The sequence below is a fragment of the Pipistrellus hanaki genome (assembly GCF_964339955.1).
Source record: "Pipistrellus hanaki genome assembly, chromosome: 4".
Lineage (NCBI taxonomy): Eukaryota > Metazoa > Chordata > Mammalia > Chiroptera > Vespertilionidae > Pipistrellus > Pipistrellus hanaki.
Genome location: NC_140506.1, coordinates 84,217,307 through 84,235,824, shown reverse-complemented (window position 1 = coordinate 84,235,824; position 18,518 = coordinate 84,217,307). Strand labels below are relative to the sequence as shown.

Below are 18,518 nucleotides of genomic sequence, written 5' to 3'. Positions count from 1 at the left end.
ACAAAGAGGAAGGGAGAGGGATAGAGAGTTAGAAACATCGAGAGAGAAACATCGATCAGCTGCCTCCTGCACACCCCCTACCGGGGATGTGCCCGCAACCAAGTTACATGCCCTTAACTGAAATCGAACCTGAGACCCTTCAGTCTGCATTCGGACACTGAGCCAAACCAGTTAGGGCCAGAGGTCTCTCTTAACATGGTCTGCTCACAGGAGAAACTGTTATCAGACCTTAACCTACCTAGGAGAAAGGAAATACCCTACTCCTGCTCCCTGTAGCCTTCCAATGAGGAAGTTTGTGCATGTGCCCTTTTAAGAGCATCTGCCTGGGTCTCCAGCAGGCTGTGTCACCCAGCCACAATCCCATCTGTTTTTTACAGCCCAAAGTTATGGGGACTGCTATTTCCAGCTCTAGAACCATGGATTGGGAGTCTGGTGTGAGGCTGTAACCCCTTCTCACAGAGGCCTCCACAGCCAAACTATCCCACCTGATTAAAAATATGCCTAATGTGGATGTTAGATCAACCTGTCTTATGCCTCCCTTCTACTAGTCTCAGTGTACTTTATTCTTCTCTAGTTGTAGGCCTTCCATTCAGATAGATTTCAGGGAGTTCTGAATGATGGTTGTTCTGCATTTTAGTTATAGTTTTGATGTGGTGGTGGAGGGGGGGGGGCGCTGTGGGCAGGTACTAGTGTTTACATGTCACTATCTTGGTTCTGTCCAAAAAATTCATTTTTTAAACTTATTTATTTTATTTAAAATCTTCATTGTTGAAAGTATTATATATGTCCCTTTTCCCCCCATTAACCTCTCTAGCCTCCCCCAAGGCCTTTACCACCCTATTGTCTGTGTCCAGGGCATATATATATGTATGTATGTATGTATAAATATAAATATAAATATAAATATACACACACACACACATATACATACATACAAGGTTTTTGGTTGATTACCTCCCACCCACCCACCTTCCCCTGCCTTCCCTTCAACATTCAGCATTCTGTTCTACGTTTCCATATCCCTGGATCCACTCCATTCATCAGTTTATTTTGTTAATTAGATTTCCATGTGTGAGTGAAATCATGTGATACTTATCTTTCTTTGACTGACTTATTTCACTTAGCATGAATACTGTTGTGGGGTCGAAACCTGGGTTCAAAATTAGACCACCAGAGGCTGATAATTGAATAAAAAAGCAGTCAAGGATTTATTGAAATAACTGGCCAGGATGGCCACAAGAGTACCACACGCAGGTGGACTCCACACGACCGCACCATTTCAGCTGTAGCTAGTCCTTTTAAAGGCTCAAACCACAGGAATTTTCCTTTGTTCTAAATCAGGGGTCCTCAAACTTTTTAAAGTGGGGGCCAGATCACGGTCCCTCAGAGAGCTGGAGGGCCGGACTATATGAACTACTAATTCCTACTGTAACACCTCGGCTGCGCTCACTGCCCAAAAAACCTGGCGGGCCGGATCAGACTCCTCTGCGGGCCGCAGTTTGAAGACCCCTGCTCTAAATTCTAAATCCTAAAGACTACATTCTAAAAATTGAGGTCAGCCCGTAGGGTCGTTCCCAGTCACATCCTGCTGGACATTGGAATGTGGCCCTATCTTGCAGTAGCCAATAACACAGAAGCAGAGCTCAGAGGTTATCTACAGTTTCTATCTCTGAAGGTTATCTACAGTTTCTATCTCTGAAGGTTATTGAGTCAGTGGTAATCAATCTCCTGTATTCCTGGTCCCAAGCAAGGGAAAATTGCCTTAGCTTCCAGGTTTCCTGGAAGTTGAGTCTGTGTTTAATCAGGTGCAGGAGCCAGACTTAGCAGGGTTAAAATTCAAACAGCAGTTTTTACCTGAGATGTTTATTCTTAATGTCTTATTTCAAATACTGTGCATGTCCCTCCATGCTATCTTCAAGGGTGAGATTCTTCTATTTTACTGCTGCATAGTACTGCCTGGTATAAATGTACTGCAGCTTTTTTATCCACTCATCTACTTATGGGCACTTGGGCTGTTTCCAGATCTTAGCTATTGTAAATTGTGCTGGTAAGAACATGGGGTGCATACATTCTTTCTGATTGGTGCTTTGGGTTACTTAGGATATATGTTCCTAGATGGGGGGGTCAAATGGCAGATACCTATTTAATTATTTGAGGGAACTCCATACTGTTTTACATATAGTTGAACCAGTCTGCATTCCCACCAGCAGTGTACTACAGTTCCCTTTTCACATCTTTGCCAGCACTTGTCATTTGTTGATGGTAGCCATTCTGACAGGTGTGAGGTGATACTTCATTGTTGTTTTAATTTGTATCTCCTGATGATCAGTCACTTTGAGCATGTTTTCATATGTTTCTTGGCCATATGTATGTCCATTTTGAAAAGTTTTTATTTAGGGAGATAAAAATGGTGGCAGAGTAAGTGGATGCTGCATGGACACATATAAAGTATTTCTCTCTTTACCGAATCCAGCACTTATAGAGAGCAGACAGGAGTCCTGAGTAAGGATGGTGGGGGATTGAGAAAATAAGAGACAGATGCAGAAACTGTTGGGAAAGCTGGGACCGGGTGGGACAGCTGTCCTCTGATGGAGAGACAATGACCCAGAGCTGGTGGAGCGTGTTTAGTATAATTCAAGGAAGTTTTACTAGAGTTTAAAACAAAGGAAATTATGTGAAATAATGGTTAAAGATCTAGTTGTAATTTTTCATTCTTTGTAATTGTCTCTCCTGGCTAAGCTGAGATAATTGTGTCCTTTCCTAGTGCCTGACTGAACTTAATGAAATCCATCCCCTGGCACCTGAGCTAAGGGTTAGGCTGACAACGTCCCTGCCTCTGTCACAGTACATCTCCAGGACGTGGCTCTGCCAACGCCATTGAATTCAGCTGGCAATAGTTAAGGAAATCCTCATGTGCCTTCCCATGTGCATTCTACAGACATGCTACCAGGAATTATAATTAAAATACAGAAAAACTACTAGAATAATCAATGTAAGACTCATTGGAGAGAACCCTGATACCTGAGGACTGAAAGTGGAGACCTCATAGAGACTGGTAGGAGAACCAGATGTGTGAAAGCGCTTGCCTGGTGCCTTCAGTCAGCAATTGAAGTTCTGGGGAGAGATCTCAGCTGTGGAGAGTTGCCACTGAAAACTCTGGTATCTAATCTCCAAGCTGTGTCCCTCAGCAGAGAGCACTAGAACTGAGGTTACCCACATAACATCTGGCTGTGAAAAGCAGCAGAGTTACTGTCTGCCAGGGATGGCTGAATTTTCAGGCAACCTCTTAAAGGGCTAACACAAAATTCCTTGTGAAGCCACTCACCTTGTGCTCTGGCAGAGGGAGGGCAGAGGGGACTAGAGCTATGTGAGCAGAAGACAGGATTCAGGACTCGGGGTTTAGAGCTGAGAAGGTAGACATCCCCAGTTTCCTGTGATCAGTCATTTCTTTACACAGCAGAAGACATCTTTACCATACAGACATTTGCCTTGCCTTGGGGGAAGACAGTTTACCCTTCCAATTGAATAAAACCTTGCCCGGAGTAGTTAAGAGACTAAAAATAACAATTAGCCTCCAGGCAGAAGCAACTGCCCCACCTGTTGAAAAAAACTCAGACCGCCAAAGAGAGGAGACAAAGAAAGAACCCCCAAATGAAAGAACCAGAGAATTCTCCAAAAGAACAAATAAATGGAGAAATAAGAAATTTATCTAAAACAATTCAGAGTAATGATGGGAAAGCTGTTCAACAGCATGAATAAAGACATAGTAGCTATGTAAAAAGAACAGTGGAACATGACATAACACAAATAAAGAACACATTGGAAGGAATCCACAACCAATTGGGGGAACCTGAGGATCGAATCAGTCAATTAGAAGACATAGTTTAAAAAAATCAGAGAAGCAAAAAGAAAGAAAATCAATTAAAAATATAGGAGGACAGCTTAAGGGAGCTATGGGACAATGTGAAACATTATATTAGATAGCAGGTTTGCCAGAAGAAGGAGAAAGGGGTAGAGTAAAGAATGCATTTGAAGATATAATGGCAGAAAACTTCTCTAACCTGGTGAAGGAAAGAGTCTCACAAGTTCAGGAGGTGCACAGAGTCCCCAGCAAGAAGAAATCTAACAGGCCTAATCTCAGAAGAGACCCACCTCAGAACAAAATATACAAACAGTATGGGAATGAAGGACTGGAAAAACTTTTTCTTGAAAATGGAAAAATAAAAGCTGGGGTAGCGATAGAACTCATATCTAATAAATAAACTTCAAAATGAAGGCTATCACAAGAGACACAAAGGTCCTTTCATAATATTAAATTGATCAATCCAACAACCCTAAAGACTCCGCTAAAAATCTACTAATATGATAAATGAATTTGGCCATGTAGCAGGATACAAAGTCAACACCCAAAAATAGATGGCTTTTTTATACATTAATAATGAATTCTCAGAAAGAAACTAAACAAGGAATCCCATTTACCATTTCAACAAAAAAAAATTGAGATACTTAGGAATAAACTTTTCCAAGGAGGCAAAAGATTTATAGTTGGAAAACTGTAGGACATTGGGAAAAAAAGAATAGAAAATGATATAAACGAGTAGAAGAATATACTGTGTTTATGGATTGGTAGAATCAACATCATTAACATGTCCATATTACCCAATCAATTTACATATTCAGTGTAATACCTATTAAAATACCAACAGTATATTTCAGAGAGCTAAAACAAATACTCCAAAAATTTATGTTCAATGAAAAATACTTGGAAAACTGCAGCAATTTTGAGAAAGAAATTGTTGGAGGAATCACAATACCAGATTTCAAATTCAAAACAGCCTGTTACTAGCACAAGAACAGGTATGTAGATCAATGGAACAGAACAGAGAACCTAGAAATTGACCCAAAGGGATTACACTTAATGAATATTTAACATAGGAGGCAAGAGCAAACAATGGAGTTAAGACAGTCTTGTCAATAAATGGTGTTGGGAAAATTGGACAGATAGATTAAAAAAAAAAATGAAAGTAGACCACTAACTTACACCATAAACAAGAATAAACTCAAAATGACAAAAACTTACTCAAATATACCATATGCAGCAAAATCTCAGACATCTCTTGTAGCAATATGTTTTTATATATTTTCTAAGGCAAAGGAAACTAAGGAGAAAATAAATGTGACTACATCAAAATCAAAAGCTTCTGCAAAAGAAACCAACAAAACAAAAAGGGATCTCACTGTATGAAAAAACATTTGGCAATGATACATCTGATAAAGGGTTAATATCTAAAATATTAACAGAACTAAAGGAAGACAAACAATCCAATTTTAAAATTTGCAAACGTCCTAAGTAGATACTTCTCCAAAGAGGAAATACAGATGGCCAAGAAACATGAAAAAATGCTCAAAAGTCACTGATGTTCAGAGAGAAGCAAATTAAATTGACATGAAGTATCACTTCACGCCTATCAGAAATGGCTACCATCAACAAATCAACAAATGACAAGTGTTGGCAAGGAGAAAAGGGAATCCTAGTACACTGCTGATGGGAATGCAGACCAGTGCAATTATTACGTAAAACAGTATGGAGTTCCCTCAAAAAATTAAATAAGTAACTGCCCTTTGACCCCACATCTAGGAATATATATCCTAAGTCTGGTCAGCAAACTGTGGCTCACAAGCCACATGCAGCTCTTTGGCCCCTTGAGAGTGGCTCTTCCACAAAATACCACGGCCTGGTCTAGTCTATTTTGAAGAAGTGGCATTAGAAGAAGTTTTAAGTTTAAAAAATTTGGCTCTCAAAAGAAATTTCAGTCATTGTGCTGTCGATATTTGGCTCGGTTGACTAATGAGTTTGCCGACCACTGTCCTAAGGAACCCAAAGCACCAATCAGAAAGAATGTATGCACCCCCATGTTCTTATCAGCACAATTTACAATAGCTAATATCTGGAAACAGCCCAAGTGCCCATCAGTAAATAAGTGGATAAAGAAGTTGTGCATTTATACTATGGAATACTATGCAGCAGTAAAAAAGAAGAATCTCTTACCCTTTAAGACAGCATGGAAGGACCTGGAGAATATCGTGGTAAGTGAAATAAGTCAATCAGAGAAAGACACGTATCACACAATTGCACTCATCTGTGGAATTTAACAAATTGATGAATGGAGTGGATTCAGAGACATGGAAGCATGGAACAGAGTGCAGAATCTGAGGGAAGGTGGGAGGTAATTAAAAGCCTTTTATGCACATATGCATTACCATGGATAATAGGATGCTGAAGGCCTTGAGGTGGCCAATGGGGTGGTGGGTGGGACATAACATACTTTCAAAAATAGAGAGGTATAAAAAAATAAAAAGTTTTTATTTAGGTTGGTTGTCCATTTTCTTTATTGGATTGTTTTTCTTATGTTCAGTTGTTCCTTATATATTTTGGATATTAACCCTTTATCAGATGTATCATTGCCAAATACGTTCTCCCTTACAGTAGGCTCCCTTTTTGGTTTCTTTTGGTGTGCAGAAGCTTTTAATTTTGATATAGTCCCATTTGTTTATTTTCTCCTTAGTTTCCTTTGCCTTAGGCGATGTAACTAAACATATTGCTACTAGAGATGTCTTAGATTTTGCTTCTTATAGTTTCTTCTAGGATTTTATGGTTTCACGACTTACATTTAAGTCATTTATGCTGTTTATTCTTGTGTATGGTATATATTGGTGATCTAGTTTCAATTTTTTAATGTATCTGTCAAATTTTCCCAACACCATTTTTTGAAGAGACTGTCTTGACTCTATTGTATGCTCTTGCCTCCTTTGTAAAATATTACAGGGAGGAAGGGAGAGAGAGAGTTAGAAACATCGATGAGAGAGTCATCGATCAGCTGTCTCCTGCATGCCCCCTACTGGGGATGTGCCCGCAACCAAGGTACATGCCCTTGTCCAGAATCGAACCCGGGACCTCTCAGTCTTCAGGCCAATGCTCTATCCTCTGAGCCAAACCGTCCTTTGTAAAATATTGAGTGTAATCCCTTGGGTCAATTTCTGGGTTCTCTGTTCTGTTCCATTGATCTATATGCCTGTTCTTGTGCCAGTACCAGGCTGTTTTGGATATAATGGCTTTGAGGTACACTTCCTTCTCTTCACACCTTGCTGAGAGTTTTTATCAATAATGTGTGCTGGATTTTGTTGAATGCCTTTTCTGCATCTATTGATATGATCATGTGATGTTTGTCTTTCAATTTGTTTATGTGAAGTATCACATTTATTGATTTGCAAATATTGTACTCTGGAATAAATTCCACTTGGTATTGTGTATGATCTTTTTAATATTTTCCTGGTTTCGATTTGTTATTATTATTATTATTATTATTATTATTTTAAAATTTTAATATCCATGTTCATCAGGCATATTGGCTTGTAATTCTCTTTTGTTGTAGTGTCTTTATCTCATTTTGGACTTAGGATGATGCTGGCTTCATAAAAAGAGCTTTGAAGTGTTCCTTCCTCTTGGATTTTCTCAATAGTTTGAGAAGTAGAGGTGTCAGTTTTTCGAATGTTTCATAAAGCTCCCCTGTGAAGTCATCTGGACCTGGGCTTTTGTTTGGTGGGAATTTTTAGATTCCTGCTTCTATTTCATCAGTTGTTACTGGCCTATTCGGTTTTTCTGATTCTTCCTAAATCTGTTTTGCGAGATTGTATTTTCTAAGAATTTGTCCATTCCCCCCAGGTTGTCCAGTTTGTTGGCATATAATTGTTCCTAGTATTTTCTTACAATCCTTTGTGTTTCTCTGATATCTGTGATTCCTTCTCAGCTTTAGTTTCTTATTTTGTTTGGGTCCTCTCTTTGTTTCTTGATGAGTTTGAGTAACAGTTAATCAATGTTAATCAATGTTTATTCTATCAAAGAACCAGCTCTTGGTTTCATTGATTTTTTTTTTTTTTTTTTGTACTTTTCATTTCTTTCCTTCTGTCCTTTTCTTATTGTCCTCTTTCTAGTTCTTTTAGTTGTAGGTTTAAATAGTTTATTAAGTAGACAACATAGATGGATACAAAAGCATGAGTTGGGTCATGCTTTTGTATCCACACAACTATTCTACCTTTTTTTTTTTTTATATATATATATATATATATATATATATATATATATATATATATATATATATATGTTTTATTGATTTTTTACAGAGAGGAAGAGAAAGGGATAGACTCTATATATAAAAAAGTAGGTATTCTTGTTTTTCTAAAGATTATTAGTAATTAAAACTAATTAAATTAATCAAGCGGGGGATGTACCCGCAACCAAGGTACATGCCTTTGACCGGAATCGAACCCGGGGCCTTTCAGTCTGCAGGCTGACGCTCTATCTACTGAGCCAAAACAGTTTCGGCTCTACATCTTTTGATTGTGGCATTTAATCTATTTACATTTAGGCTTATTAATAGACTGGAGACTGGGTGCACGACATCCCTGCACTGGGAGGTTGGGGGTCCCTCAACTACCTCTCGCAGTCTGGGACCCCTTGGCTTGGGGCCTAAGCTGGCAGTTGGACATCCCCTGAAGGTTCCTTAGAGCTGCTGCAGAGGCGCAAGAGGCTTCTACTTCCGCCGCTGTACTCGCCAGCTGTAAACCGGTCTTCTGGCTGCATGGCTCTCCTGCTGTGGGATCCCACTGACCATCAGTGGGCAGATCCTGCATTGTGCGTCTGCCCCCTTGTGGTCAGTGCACATCATTGTTCAATTTGCATATTAGGGTTTTATTATATAGGATTCTTATTCATTTCCACTTTAATTCTGAATGGCTAGGTTTCTCTCTATCTTTTTCTCAATACAGCAGTCCCTTTAACATTTCTTGGTTTGGTGTTAATATACTCCTTTAACCTTTTTTTGTCTGGGAAGCTTTTTATTTGACCATCTATTTTCAACAATAGCTTTGCTGGATATAGTAAACTTGGTTTCAGATCCTTGCTTTCCAGTACCTTGAGTACTTCATGCTATTCCCTCCTGGCAGGTATGTTTTTTCTGATAAGAAATCAGATGACAGCCTTATGGGAGCTCCTTTGCAGGTAAAAATTTGCTTTTCTCTTATTGCCTTTAAGATTCTCACTTTGTCTTTAATTTTTTTCATTTCAATTATAATGTTTCTGGGCATGGGCTTGTTTTGGTTCATCTTGCTTGGGACTCTGTGTACCTCCTGAACTTGTGTGACTTTTTCCTTCACCAGGTTAGGGAAGTTTTCTGCCGTTATTTCTTAAAACACATTCTCTCTCTCACTTTCTCCCTTTCTGCCTCTTCTGGCACACCTATTATTCAAATATTGCTACATTTCATGTTGTCCCATAGCTCCCTTGAGCTGTCCTCCTATTTTATAATTATCTTTTTGTTTTTCTGATTAGTTTTTTTTTTTTTTTTTCCCTACCTTTTCTTCTAATTCACTGATTCAATCCTCAGGTTCCACTAATTTGCTGTGTATTCCTTCTGATGTCTTCTCTGTTTGTACTGTCAGTCTTTATTTCTGTTTTCATAGTTACTATATCTTTACTTATGCTGTTGAGCATCTTTACCATCATTATTCAGAACTCTATAAGAGATAAATTTCTTCTTTCCATTTCCTTTTTCTGTTCTTCTAGAGAATTGTATTATTCTTTCATTTGGAGGTTTCTTTATTTCCTTATTTTGGCTGCCTTTTTTGGTTTGGAACACTATGTATTATGTAAATTTGATAGGCCTCTCAATATCTAGTGCAGGACAGTGTCAACTGCTGTTTCTGACTAATTAGGTCAGTCACAGACTGCCTCTACCTGTAGTCTTTTTTTTTTTTTTTTTTTTTTTACTATATTTTATTAATTTTTTTACAGAGAGGAAGGGAGAGAGAGAGCCAGAAACGTCGATGAGAGAGAAACATTGACCAGCTGCCTCTTGCACACCCCCCACCGGGGATGTGCCCGTAACCAACGTACATGCCCTTGACCAGAATCGAACCCGGGACCTTTCAGTCCGCAGACCGATGCTCTACCACTGAGCCAAACCGGTTTCGGCTGCCTGTAGTCTTGAATACTCCTCAGGCAATTGTCTACAGGTGTGGTGAGAGTCTTTCCAACAGTGTGTGGTAATTGCTTCCACCTAGGGTCTAATTGATATTCTCAGAGTTTTAAATGAGTCTCAAAAACTCCACACTGTGGGGCAAGGTGTTTTCTAATAGAGTGGGTCAACTGTCTTCCCCACAGGCAAAAACCACCTGTATAGCAATTATCTGTTTTGGAAAGATGTCCTCTGTAGCTTGAGGGAATGGCTGAGCACAGGAAACCAGGGATATCTGCCTTTTCTGCTCTAACCCCAGGGTTCCTAAACTTGGCTTCTGCTCACACAGCTCTAGTCCACTATGCCCTTCCTCCGGCGGAGCACAGGGTGAGTGTTCAGGGATTTTTGTGTTGGCCCTTTGAGTGTGCCTACATTTCCAGCCATCTCTCCCTGGCAGACAACAACCCTGCTGCTTTTCATAGCAGATATTATTCGGGTGCCCTTCTCAGTTCTAAGGCTCTCTGTTTGGGGATTAGATCCCAAAGTTCTCAGTAACAACTCCCCACAGTTGAAGTATCTCTCCAGAAATTCAGTTGCTCTCTTTGGAAACACAGCCATCCCTTTTGTGCCTCCAGCCCTCCTACCAGTCTGTGTGTTCTCCACTTTCAGTCTTTGTGTATCAGTATTCTTTCCAGTAAAGCTTCAATTGATTATTCAAGAATTTTTTTCTGTATTTTAGTTGTACTAGTAATTTCAGTTTAGTCCTGGGAGCATGTCCCAGCAGCATCCACTTACTCCACCTCCATTTTTATCTCCCCATTACTCAAGATTTTAACAAAAATTCTGATTTAAATGTTAAATCATAAAAGTGGTGTCAGGATCAAATGGGAGCAGAAGACAATCTTCTGATTCAGGATATTTCATAACCTTAATTAGGGTCTTATAACTTATAAGAGTCAAGGTATCTTAATGGGTTTCTTTCCCTTAAAGATAAGTATATGTGTTATGTTGACATTTTATGTTTTGCACCTTTACATGTATTGTATCTTATAAATAATGTATTTGGATTCATTGTAAATATGTCTCTACTGAATATTAATTGTCCATTTTTATTGGTCATATCATTAGTTGGTAATACATGGAATTTCTTGGGTATTTGATTTTATCACTCCCCCTCCCCCACACACACACATTTATTAGATTAAAATATGTCAGCTGAGAAATGTTAAGTTAGAAGAATTCTAACTATTGATTATATGTTTAAGCCTAACAATGCATGTTTAATTCTTTTTCTTTTTCTTTTATCATTTAGTAACGATGATGTTATGTTGATTTCTGTGGAAAATTCTAGTTTGACAACACCAATTACATCAAATATAACAGGTATCTTAAGTTGATTAAAATGCAATTTATTAATTTAGAAAAGCTTCAAATCAGTATTTGTTTAGAGAATTGATTATTTTAATTAAATTCTCTCAAAAATATTTTAATTTACTGATATATTTGATTTTTATTACCTAAGTAAATAAAGGATCTCTCAATATAATTGAAATTTATTTTTAATCTGTGTTTATCAATTTATGGTCTTTTGTTTCCTTACTGTTTGTTTACTGGCTTTGTAAGTTACACAGCTACTTAACCTTTCACACATACATTATTTTTACTTCTTTGCTCTGGCCTATGTTGGTGGGTGTTATTGTTTTTTTATGTTTATTTTATTCATTTTAGGGAGAGGGGGAGAGAGAGAAACATTTATTTGTTGTTTCACATATTTATGCATTTAGTGGTTGACTCTTGAATGTGACCTGAGCAGGGATGGAACCTACAACCTTGTTTTAGTGGGATGACACCAGTTTAACTATCCAGCCAGTGCAGTTTGGCAATACTTTAGTATATATTTTTTTAAATTTTTGGTGTTTTTATAATATTGTTTTGCTCTTTAGATTCTTACTATACTTACATACACTATTATATCTTAACCTTAAATTTCAAATAAATTTCCTCTCCAGATAGCTCCTGTGGTTGGCCCATCATTACTCATTCAAAATTCTCCATTTCCTTTTCATTTTTAATGATATATTAGAGTATTAGCATTTTAATTTCAGAAAGCTTTGCCTCCACATACTAGTATGTAGCTACTTAATTGCCCCTGTGGTTTGGACTGCTGCTATTGTGAATAAAATAGTTTAAGGGATCCCTGAGGCTTTCTTATTGGTTCTATGAAGAATGCTCAGCCATCTCAGTCTGATCTAAAGATACTGAACCAAAAATGTGTACATTTCCAAGTTTATTTCCTCAAAGGGTATTTACAGATAGATTTTCTAAGAGTTGCTAATATAGCCGAAGCCGGTTTGGTTCAGTGGATAGAGTGTCAGCCTGCAGACTGAAGGGTCCCGGGTTCGATTCCAGTCAAGGGCATGTGCCTTGCTTGCGGACACATCCCCAGTGGTGGGTGTGCAGGATTCGGCTGATTGATGATTCTCTCTCATCGATGTTTCTAGCTCTTTATCCCTCTCTCTTTCTCTCTGTAAAAAATCAATAAAATATATTTTTTAAAATAAAGTTGCTAATATAGTTGTAAAGTTTCAGAAAGATAAAATATTTTGAACTAAAATTATATTTTGTTTTAACTTGCTCATAAGTCTTTGGTATAGATAAAGGCAATTGAGTTACTTTTTATGATTGTATAATAAGCAGATAATTAACATTCTATTATTGTGTTTTAGCATTCATATAAAATCTATACATATTTAATAATTTAATAAACTTGCCTAGTGTTCATATTTTAATAATTTTCTTTCAGATACTAGAAAAATTACACCAGAAAATTATAATTCATCTAATGCTGATACTGAAGTTAGGGTAGGTAATAAGTATTGTCTTTGAATGTTGTTTATTTGAATATGTTAGTGCTAGGAGTTAGCATAACCAGGTTCTAGTCTAGCTTGCATTAAAAAGCAAACAGCTAATGATAAGTTAATTTGGTAAGTATGACTGTAAAACATACTTATTTGGATTCTGCCTAGTCATATTCTCAGAAACTATAAAGTATTTCATTAGTTTCTTTTCCACAAGGACAGTTATATTAAACCATAAATATTTATAAACTATTCAATCTCTTAACTTCTGTATGGTAATTTAAAATTGTGTTTTATTTTTTAAAAACATCTTTTCACTATTGGGGCAAAAATCTTTTTTTTTTCTTTTTCTTTTTTTTTTTAGGCTGTAGAGGAAAAGAATCTCGATTGTGTGATCGATCTGACTAAAGAAGGTCTATCAATCTGCAACACAGGTAACAGCTTTGTTTCGTTATAAAAAGAAGGGTAACAACTCAAAATGTGTTTGACCTGTTTATGAATTTTATTTTAGTATGTGTGTGTTTATAGCTCTATACAATTTATCACATGTATATATTCATGTACTGCTATCACAATCAAGCACACAACTGTTCTGTCACTACAAGATTTCATCATGCTTACCTTTTTATAGGCACACCTACTTCCTGCTCTCATTCTCTAAAACCAGACAGCTGTGAATCTGTTTCTACCTTTATAGTTAGGATAATTCACGGATGTCATGTAAATGTGATAATGCAATCCCCCCCGAAAGTGCATGATTTTTTTTGTGTGTCAGCTCCTGAGTGGTGATTACCCTACAGATTAATTAATTATAACTAGATTTGTGAAACCATAAAAAGTTTAAAAAGTTTGTATAGACTTCTGCAATTATAATCACAAAGTCATTACCTCTTCCAAAAAGTTTTTTAGCATAGTAAATAAAGTGAGCAATAAATTTGAATCACAATCCAGACTCTTAATTATACTTGTCCATAACAAAATATATATTTCAATTAGAGGAGTTTCATTCAGTATATTAAACACTGTATCATTGCACACACAATGGATCCAAAATGACTTTTTATTGCTTATTGTTCAGATTTCTGAAATGTTTAGAAGTTAGCATTCTACCCAGCCCTACAACTTTCCAAGATGAAACCCCTTTTCTTACCATCCTCATACTATCTCTTATTTTCAAAACTTTCTTGCACCTGTTAACCCCTCTTTCTTTTCTCATCCACATTTCCTTTTCTCTCTTATCAATGTCTCTCTTTTACTCTCCCTTCTGTCCCTCCTCCTTCCCTTTTTGCAGTCCACAATTCCCATCTAAGTAATTCCCTTTAGGCTAACACAGAACTCAGCAGTAGAAATTCCTTCAATCCCAGCCTGCATGATTTTTCCCAAGACTGTGTTTATCGCACATTTAAGCAGGATTGTAAATAGCTCTGTGTTTGCAAATATCCTGTTAACCTTACAAAGTAGGATCCACCTCTGGGACCCCACTGAGCAAGGAGCTCTCTCCCATGTGTAATTTTTCCTGGTTACCAGTTACATAATGACTTAACTACACATTAAAGGAAAATTCTCTATTTGCTAATTTTGGATCTTGAATTTTTATCAAAAGTTTTTCTTCACAGTTTATAATTTTAGTTCACATTTAATTATCACAGTGTAAACTATTCTTTGCTTAAAAGCTAAGTGATTGAATGTCACAGATGAATTTAACTTTTTAAATCTTGTGTTGTTCACAGAAAATTCAGTGTCCATGCTGGAGTCATATATGAAATCTGTTTCAATCTCAAAAGAGACAACCCCAGCGGCCCAAAATGAGCAGGTAACTGATATGAAATACTCTGAAAGGGATAGTCATTCCAAATTGAGTAGAAATGGAAGTGCCATTTTACTCATGAAGAAATATTTTGGTTATATTTAGCTTAGAAAGCACTTAATGTCCTTTTGTAAATGTGCAGTTGTACCCATTCAATGTGGCTTGGTGTTTGAGTGCTGACTTATGAACTAGATCATAATTCAGTTCTTAGGGCACCTCCTTGGGTTTGGGGCTCCATCATTGATGGAGGGGTGTGTGTAGGAGGAAGCCAAGCAGTGACTTTTCTCTCATCATTAATGCTTTTACCTCCTTCTCTGAGAGCAATCCTATGTAATAAAGGGGTAATATGCAAATTGACCATTGCCCTGAAAAGATGGCTTCCTATGACCAGGCCAGCAGGGGGGTTAGTGAAGGGTGACTAAACTATTGAACAAGCAGGCTGCGTGGGGGAGGTAGTTAGGGGTGACCAGGCAGGTAGGCAGGCAGATGAGTGATTAAGAGCCAGGGGTCCTGGATTGTGAGAGGGTGCAGGCTCAGCTGAGGGGATGCCCCCTCTCCATGCATGAATTTTGTGTACCGGGCCTCTAGTAAAAATATATTTAAAATAAGAATAAATGTTCTATTGTGAGTGTACTTACACAATTCAAATAATTTCATTGAATATTTTAGAAGCTACAAAAATTAAATACATTATTTTACTCAACAAATTTGAAAAGATTTTTAAGAGTTGCTGACAGTGGAGGGAATTGGGTGTTTTCATATACTCACACTTTTTCTATAAGTTATCACAGTGTTTGGTAACATAATTTGGAAATAAAATGGAATATTATCCAGAATGTCTGGAACCTAACCCTTTCTGGCTAATGTGATATTCCAGAGTGTAGAAGTCTAAAATGTCAAAGAAACTTAACCTTAAAAGAACTGGATCCAACCTTACATATTCTCAAAGCATCCTTTTGTTCTTATCCTATATGTTAAAAGCCTAGGTGGAGCCACATCCTCGTGCAACATCATCACAAGATGGCCAGCAGGGGAGGACAGTTGGGAGCCATCGGGCTGGCAGGCAGAAGTGGTTAGGAGCAATTAAGCAGGCAAGCAGGCAGTTAGGAGCCAGCAGTCCAGAATTGTGAGAGGGATGTCTGACTGCTTGTTTAGGCCTATCTTTGCAGGATTGGGCCTAAACCAGTAGTTGGACATCCCCCAAGGGGTCCCAGATTGGAGAGGGTGCAGGCCAGGCTAAGGGATACCACCACCACCCCCCTTCCTGTGCAAGCATTTCATGCACCAGGCCTCTAGTATATATATATAAAAGCTTAAGCAACCAGCCAACTGTTCGACCGGCTGACTGGTAACTATGGCACACAATGAGCACGAGGGGGTAGACACTCAATGCAAGAGCTGTGGTGACTTGGCAACTGTGGTTCTTGGGTGATACACCCAGAACCAGAGAGGAGGGAGCCTGACTCCAGGGTGTGTGACCTAAAAACTGCCCTTTCACAATCCAGGACCCCTAAGGGGATGGTGGAGAGCCAATTTTGGCCCAATACCTGCAGTCTAGGCTGAAGGATCCCACCAGTGCACAAATCTGCAGGGGAGGGCAGTTGGGGGCCATCAGGCCAGCAGGGGAATGCACCTGACCTCTAGTGATTTTTATAAATGGATTGAGGAATGGGAAATAATGTTGTAGAACTGCAGTTGACCACTTTACAATAATCAGAACCCACCAATTCAGCTCAGAATCCACCAATTCAGCTCCTTAAACTTTTCATAAATGTGTTTCAGATTCTTGAATCCTTTGAGCATCTTCCACCTCTACCAGCACCACCACAATCACAACTAGAAGTGGTAGACAAAGTTCGAGACACACTTCCTCCCCAGAAGACTGAGCTCAGAGTGAAACGGGTTACGAAACCCAGGGGCATTGCCCTGACTTGGAACATCGCCAAGATCAATCCTAAGTGTGCTCCTGTGGAAAGCTACCACCTCTTCCTGTGCCATGAGAACCCTGGGATTAAGTTAATTTGGAGGAAAGTTGGAGAAATGAAAGCTTTACCACTCCCAATGGCCTGTACTTTATCTCAGTTTTTAGATTCCAAAAGATACTATTTTGCACTCCAATCAAAAGACATTTTTGGGCGATATGGACCATTTTGTGATATAAAAGCTATCTCTGGATTTTCTGACGTTCTTCAGTAAAAGAAAAGACTTCAATAATTACATATTGTACTACATTTTGGTTTTTTCATATCTTAAGTTTTATTTACAATGTTCTTCTAACACTATTTGCTATCTTAAGGGCCAGTTAAGATTGTGAACCCTTTGTTTAGGGATAGTCCTGCTCCCTATGTCATAATGGCTTCTAGTTTCATGAATTTCTGATTCAATAAGTATTTCCCATGGATATGTTCCAAAACATACACTATCATGGATCCATGTCATTAAGCTGTGCTGAATACAGTACTTCTGTTGATGATGGAGCTGCTGCTGTCAGAAACCCTAGGATTCAAGTAGCCACTATTTCTTCTGTTAGCAACCAGCTTCTGGTGACCTGCTTGTGGTCAGTATAGGTACAGGGAAAGTCAGCTCTTACTGAGGACAGATCATTCCTGGGGTGCATGTCCACCAAGATTTTATGAAAATGTCTTTGCATTCTTTTGAAATTCTAAGGGCTAATAGTCTTTTTTTTTTCTTACATAAATCATTTGGGGAAATAAATTTTCCTTAAATATGTATACTTACATGTATATAATAAAATTAGTTAAGCATTGTGTGCTGTGTACACAAAACAGAGTATCTTTTAGAAAAGCATTATCCAACCCACTATTTCAGTTGAGGAAAATGGAATTGTCTACCTTAGATTTAAGGCTTTAATTTGCTGATTTCCTATTGCTACCCATATTTGCTTATACCTAGTTGCCATTATTACTTGAAGAAAGGACATAACAATAGGGACTTCAGCAGATATGTCCTGTGCAGACCTCTACCTGAGGGAGCACCTAGGTGAAGCTGTGACCAGCATATGTAGCCCAGTGAACTCAACAAGTGAACAGACTTGTAAGTACAAGTTAAGGTCAATTGGGACAAACTGTGGTATGCAAGGAAACAGAAAACTGTTAGTGTGAAGGTCAAAGAGATACATTCTTTCCTGGTACCTAGTAAACATTCAGGCCTCAGCAGGGCTGAGATTTTATAAACTGAACAGAAAATAGTTTTCCTTGGTATTCTGTGAATGCCTTTACATTTTCAGTCATAAATAAAGCTGTTATTTTAAAGTTTCCTGTGTTTTTCCCTTCTCAAACATTACAACTGACAGAGCCAGATTATGAACTGGATTGGATGGGACAAGCTGCTTCCTGTGAGGTTCCATTTCCGACTTAGAGCAATGGAGGGTATCCTGCAGCACAGGACAACCGGTTCACTTTGGGGAGGACTGTCTCTTGCTAAGGAAACCAAAAGACAACACAATAAAGAAGCTTTGGGTCTGCATCACCAGAGTGAAAGTACGTCTTCAGCTGGCAAATCTGCATGTTGATAGGCACAGTCTTAAGCAAAAAACTTTCACAATAGGATGAAGGAGGAAAGCTGACAGCAAGCATCTTAGACATAGCTCAAAAGACATTGTTTCTTACCTTTTGGAGTGATAAGATTCTCTATTAGTGACATCAGAAGAGAGCCAGCCTAAACCTTTCCTCCCTTGGAAAGTGAATAAGCCCTTTTTTGTTCAGTTACTCTTCTCTGAATTCTTTCACAACCTGCAACCTAAATGGAAATAACCAGCAGAGACCACCTAACGACAAATTAACAGGAGGAAAAAAATCAAGGTTTTAATGCATACACGTG

At 38.2% G+C, this 18,518-nt stretch overlaps 1 protein-coding gene across 3 annotated transcripts in view; it reads left to right on the top strand.

Annotated features, from left to right (window-relative positions):
• ATF7IP2 (activating transcription factor 7 interacting protein 2) overlaps window positions 1-17,974 on the top strand; it is a 71,303-nt gene extending 53,329 nt beyond the window's left edge. For all 3 annotated transcript variants that reach the window (XM_084881127.1, XM_084881128.1, XM_084881126.1), the window contains 5 exons: window positions 11,326-11,396; window positions 12,817-12,875; window positions 13,236-13,305; window positions 14,602-14,684; window positions 16,461-17,974. In XM_084881127.1, the coding sequence (XP_084737253.1) occupies window positions 11,326-11,396; window positions 12,817-12,875; window positions 13,236-13,305; window positions 14,602-14,684; window positions 16,461-16,874 (697 nt within the window). In that variant the 3' untranslated portion in view covers window positions 16,875-17,974. The remainder of the gene's footprint in view (window positions 1-11,325; window positions 11,397-12,816; window positions 12,876-13,235; window positions 13,306-14,601; window positions 14,685-16,460) is intronic.
• Window positions 17,975-18,518: the final 544 nt, after the last annotated feature.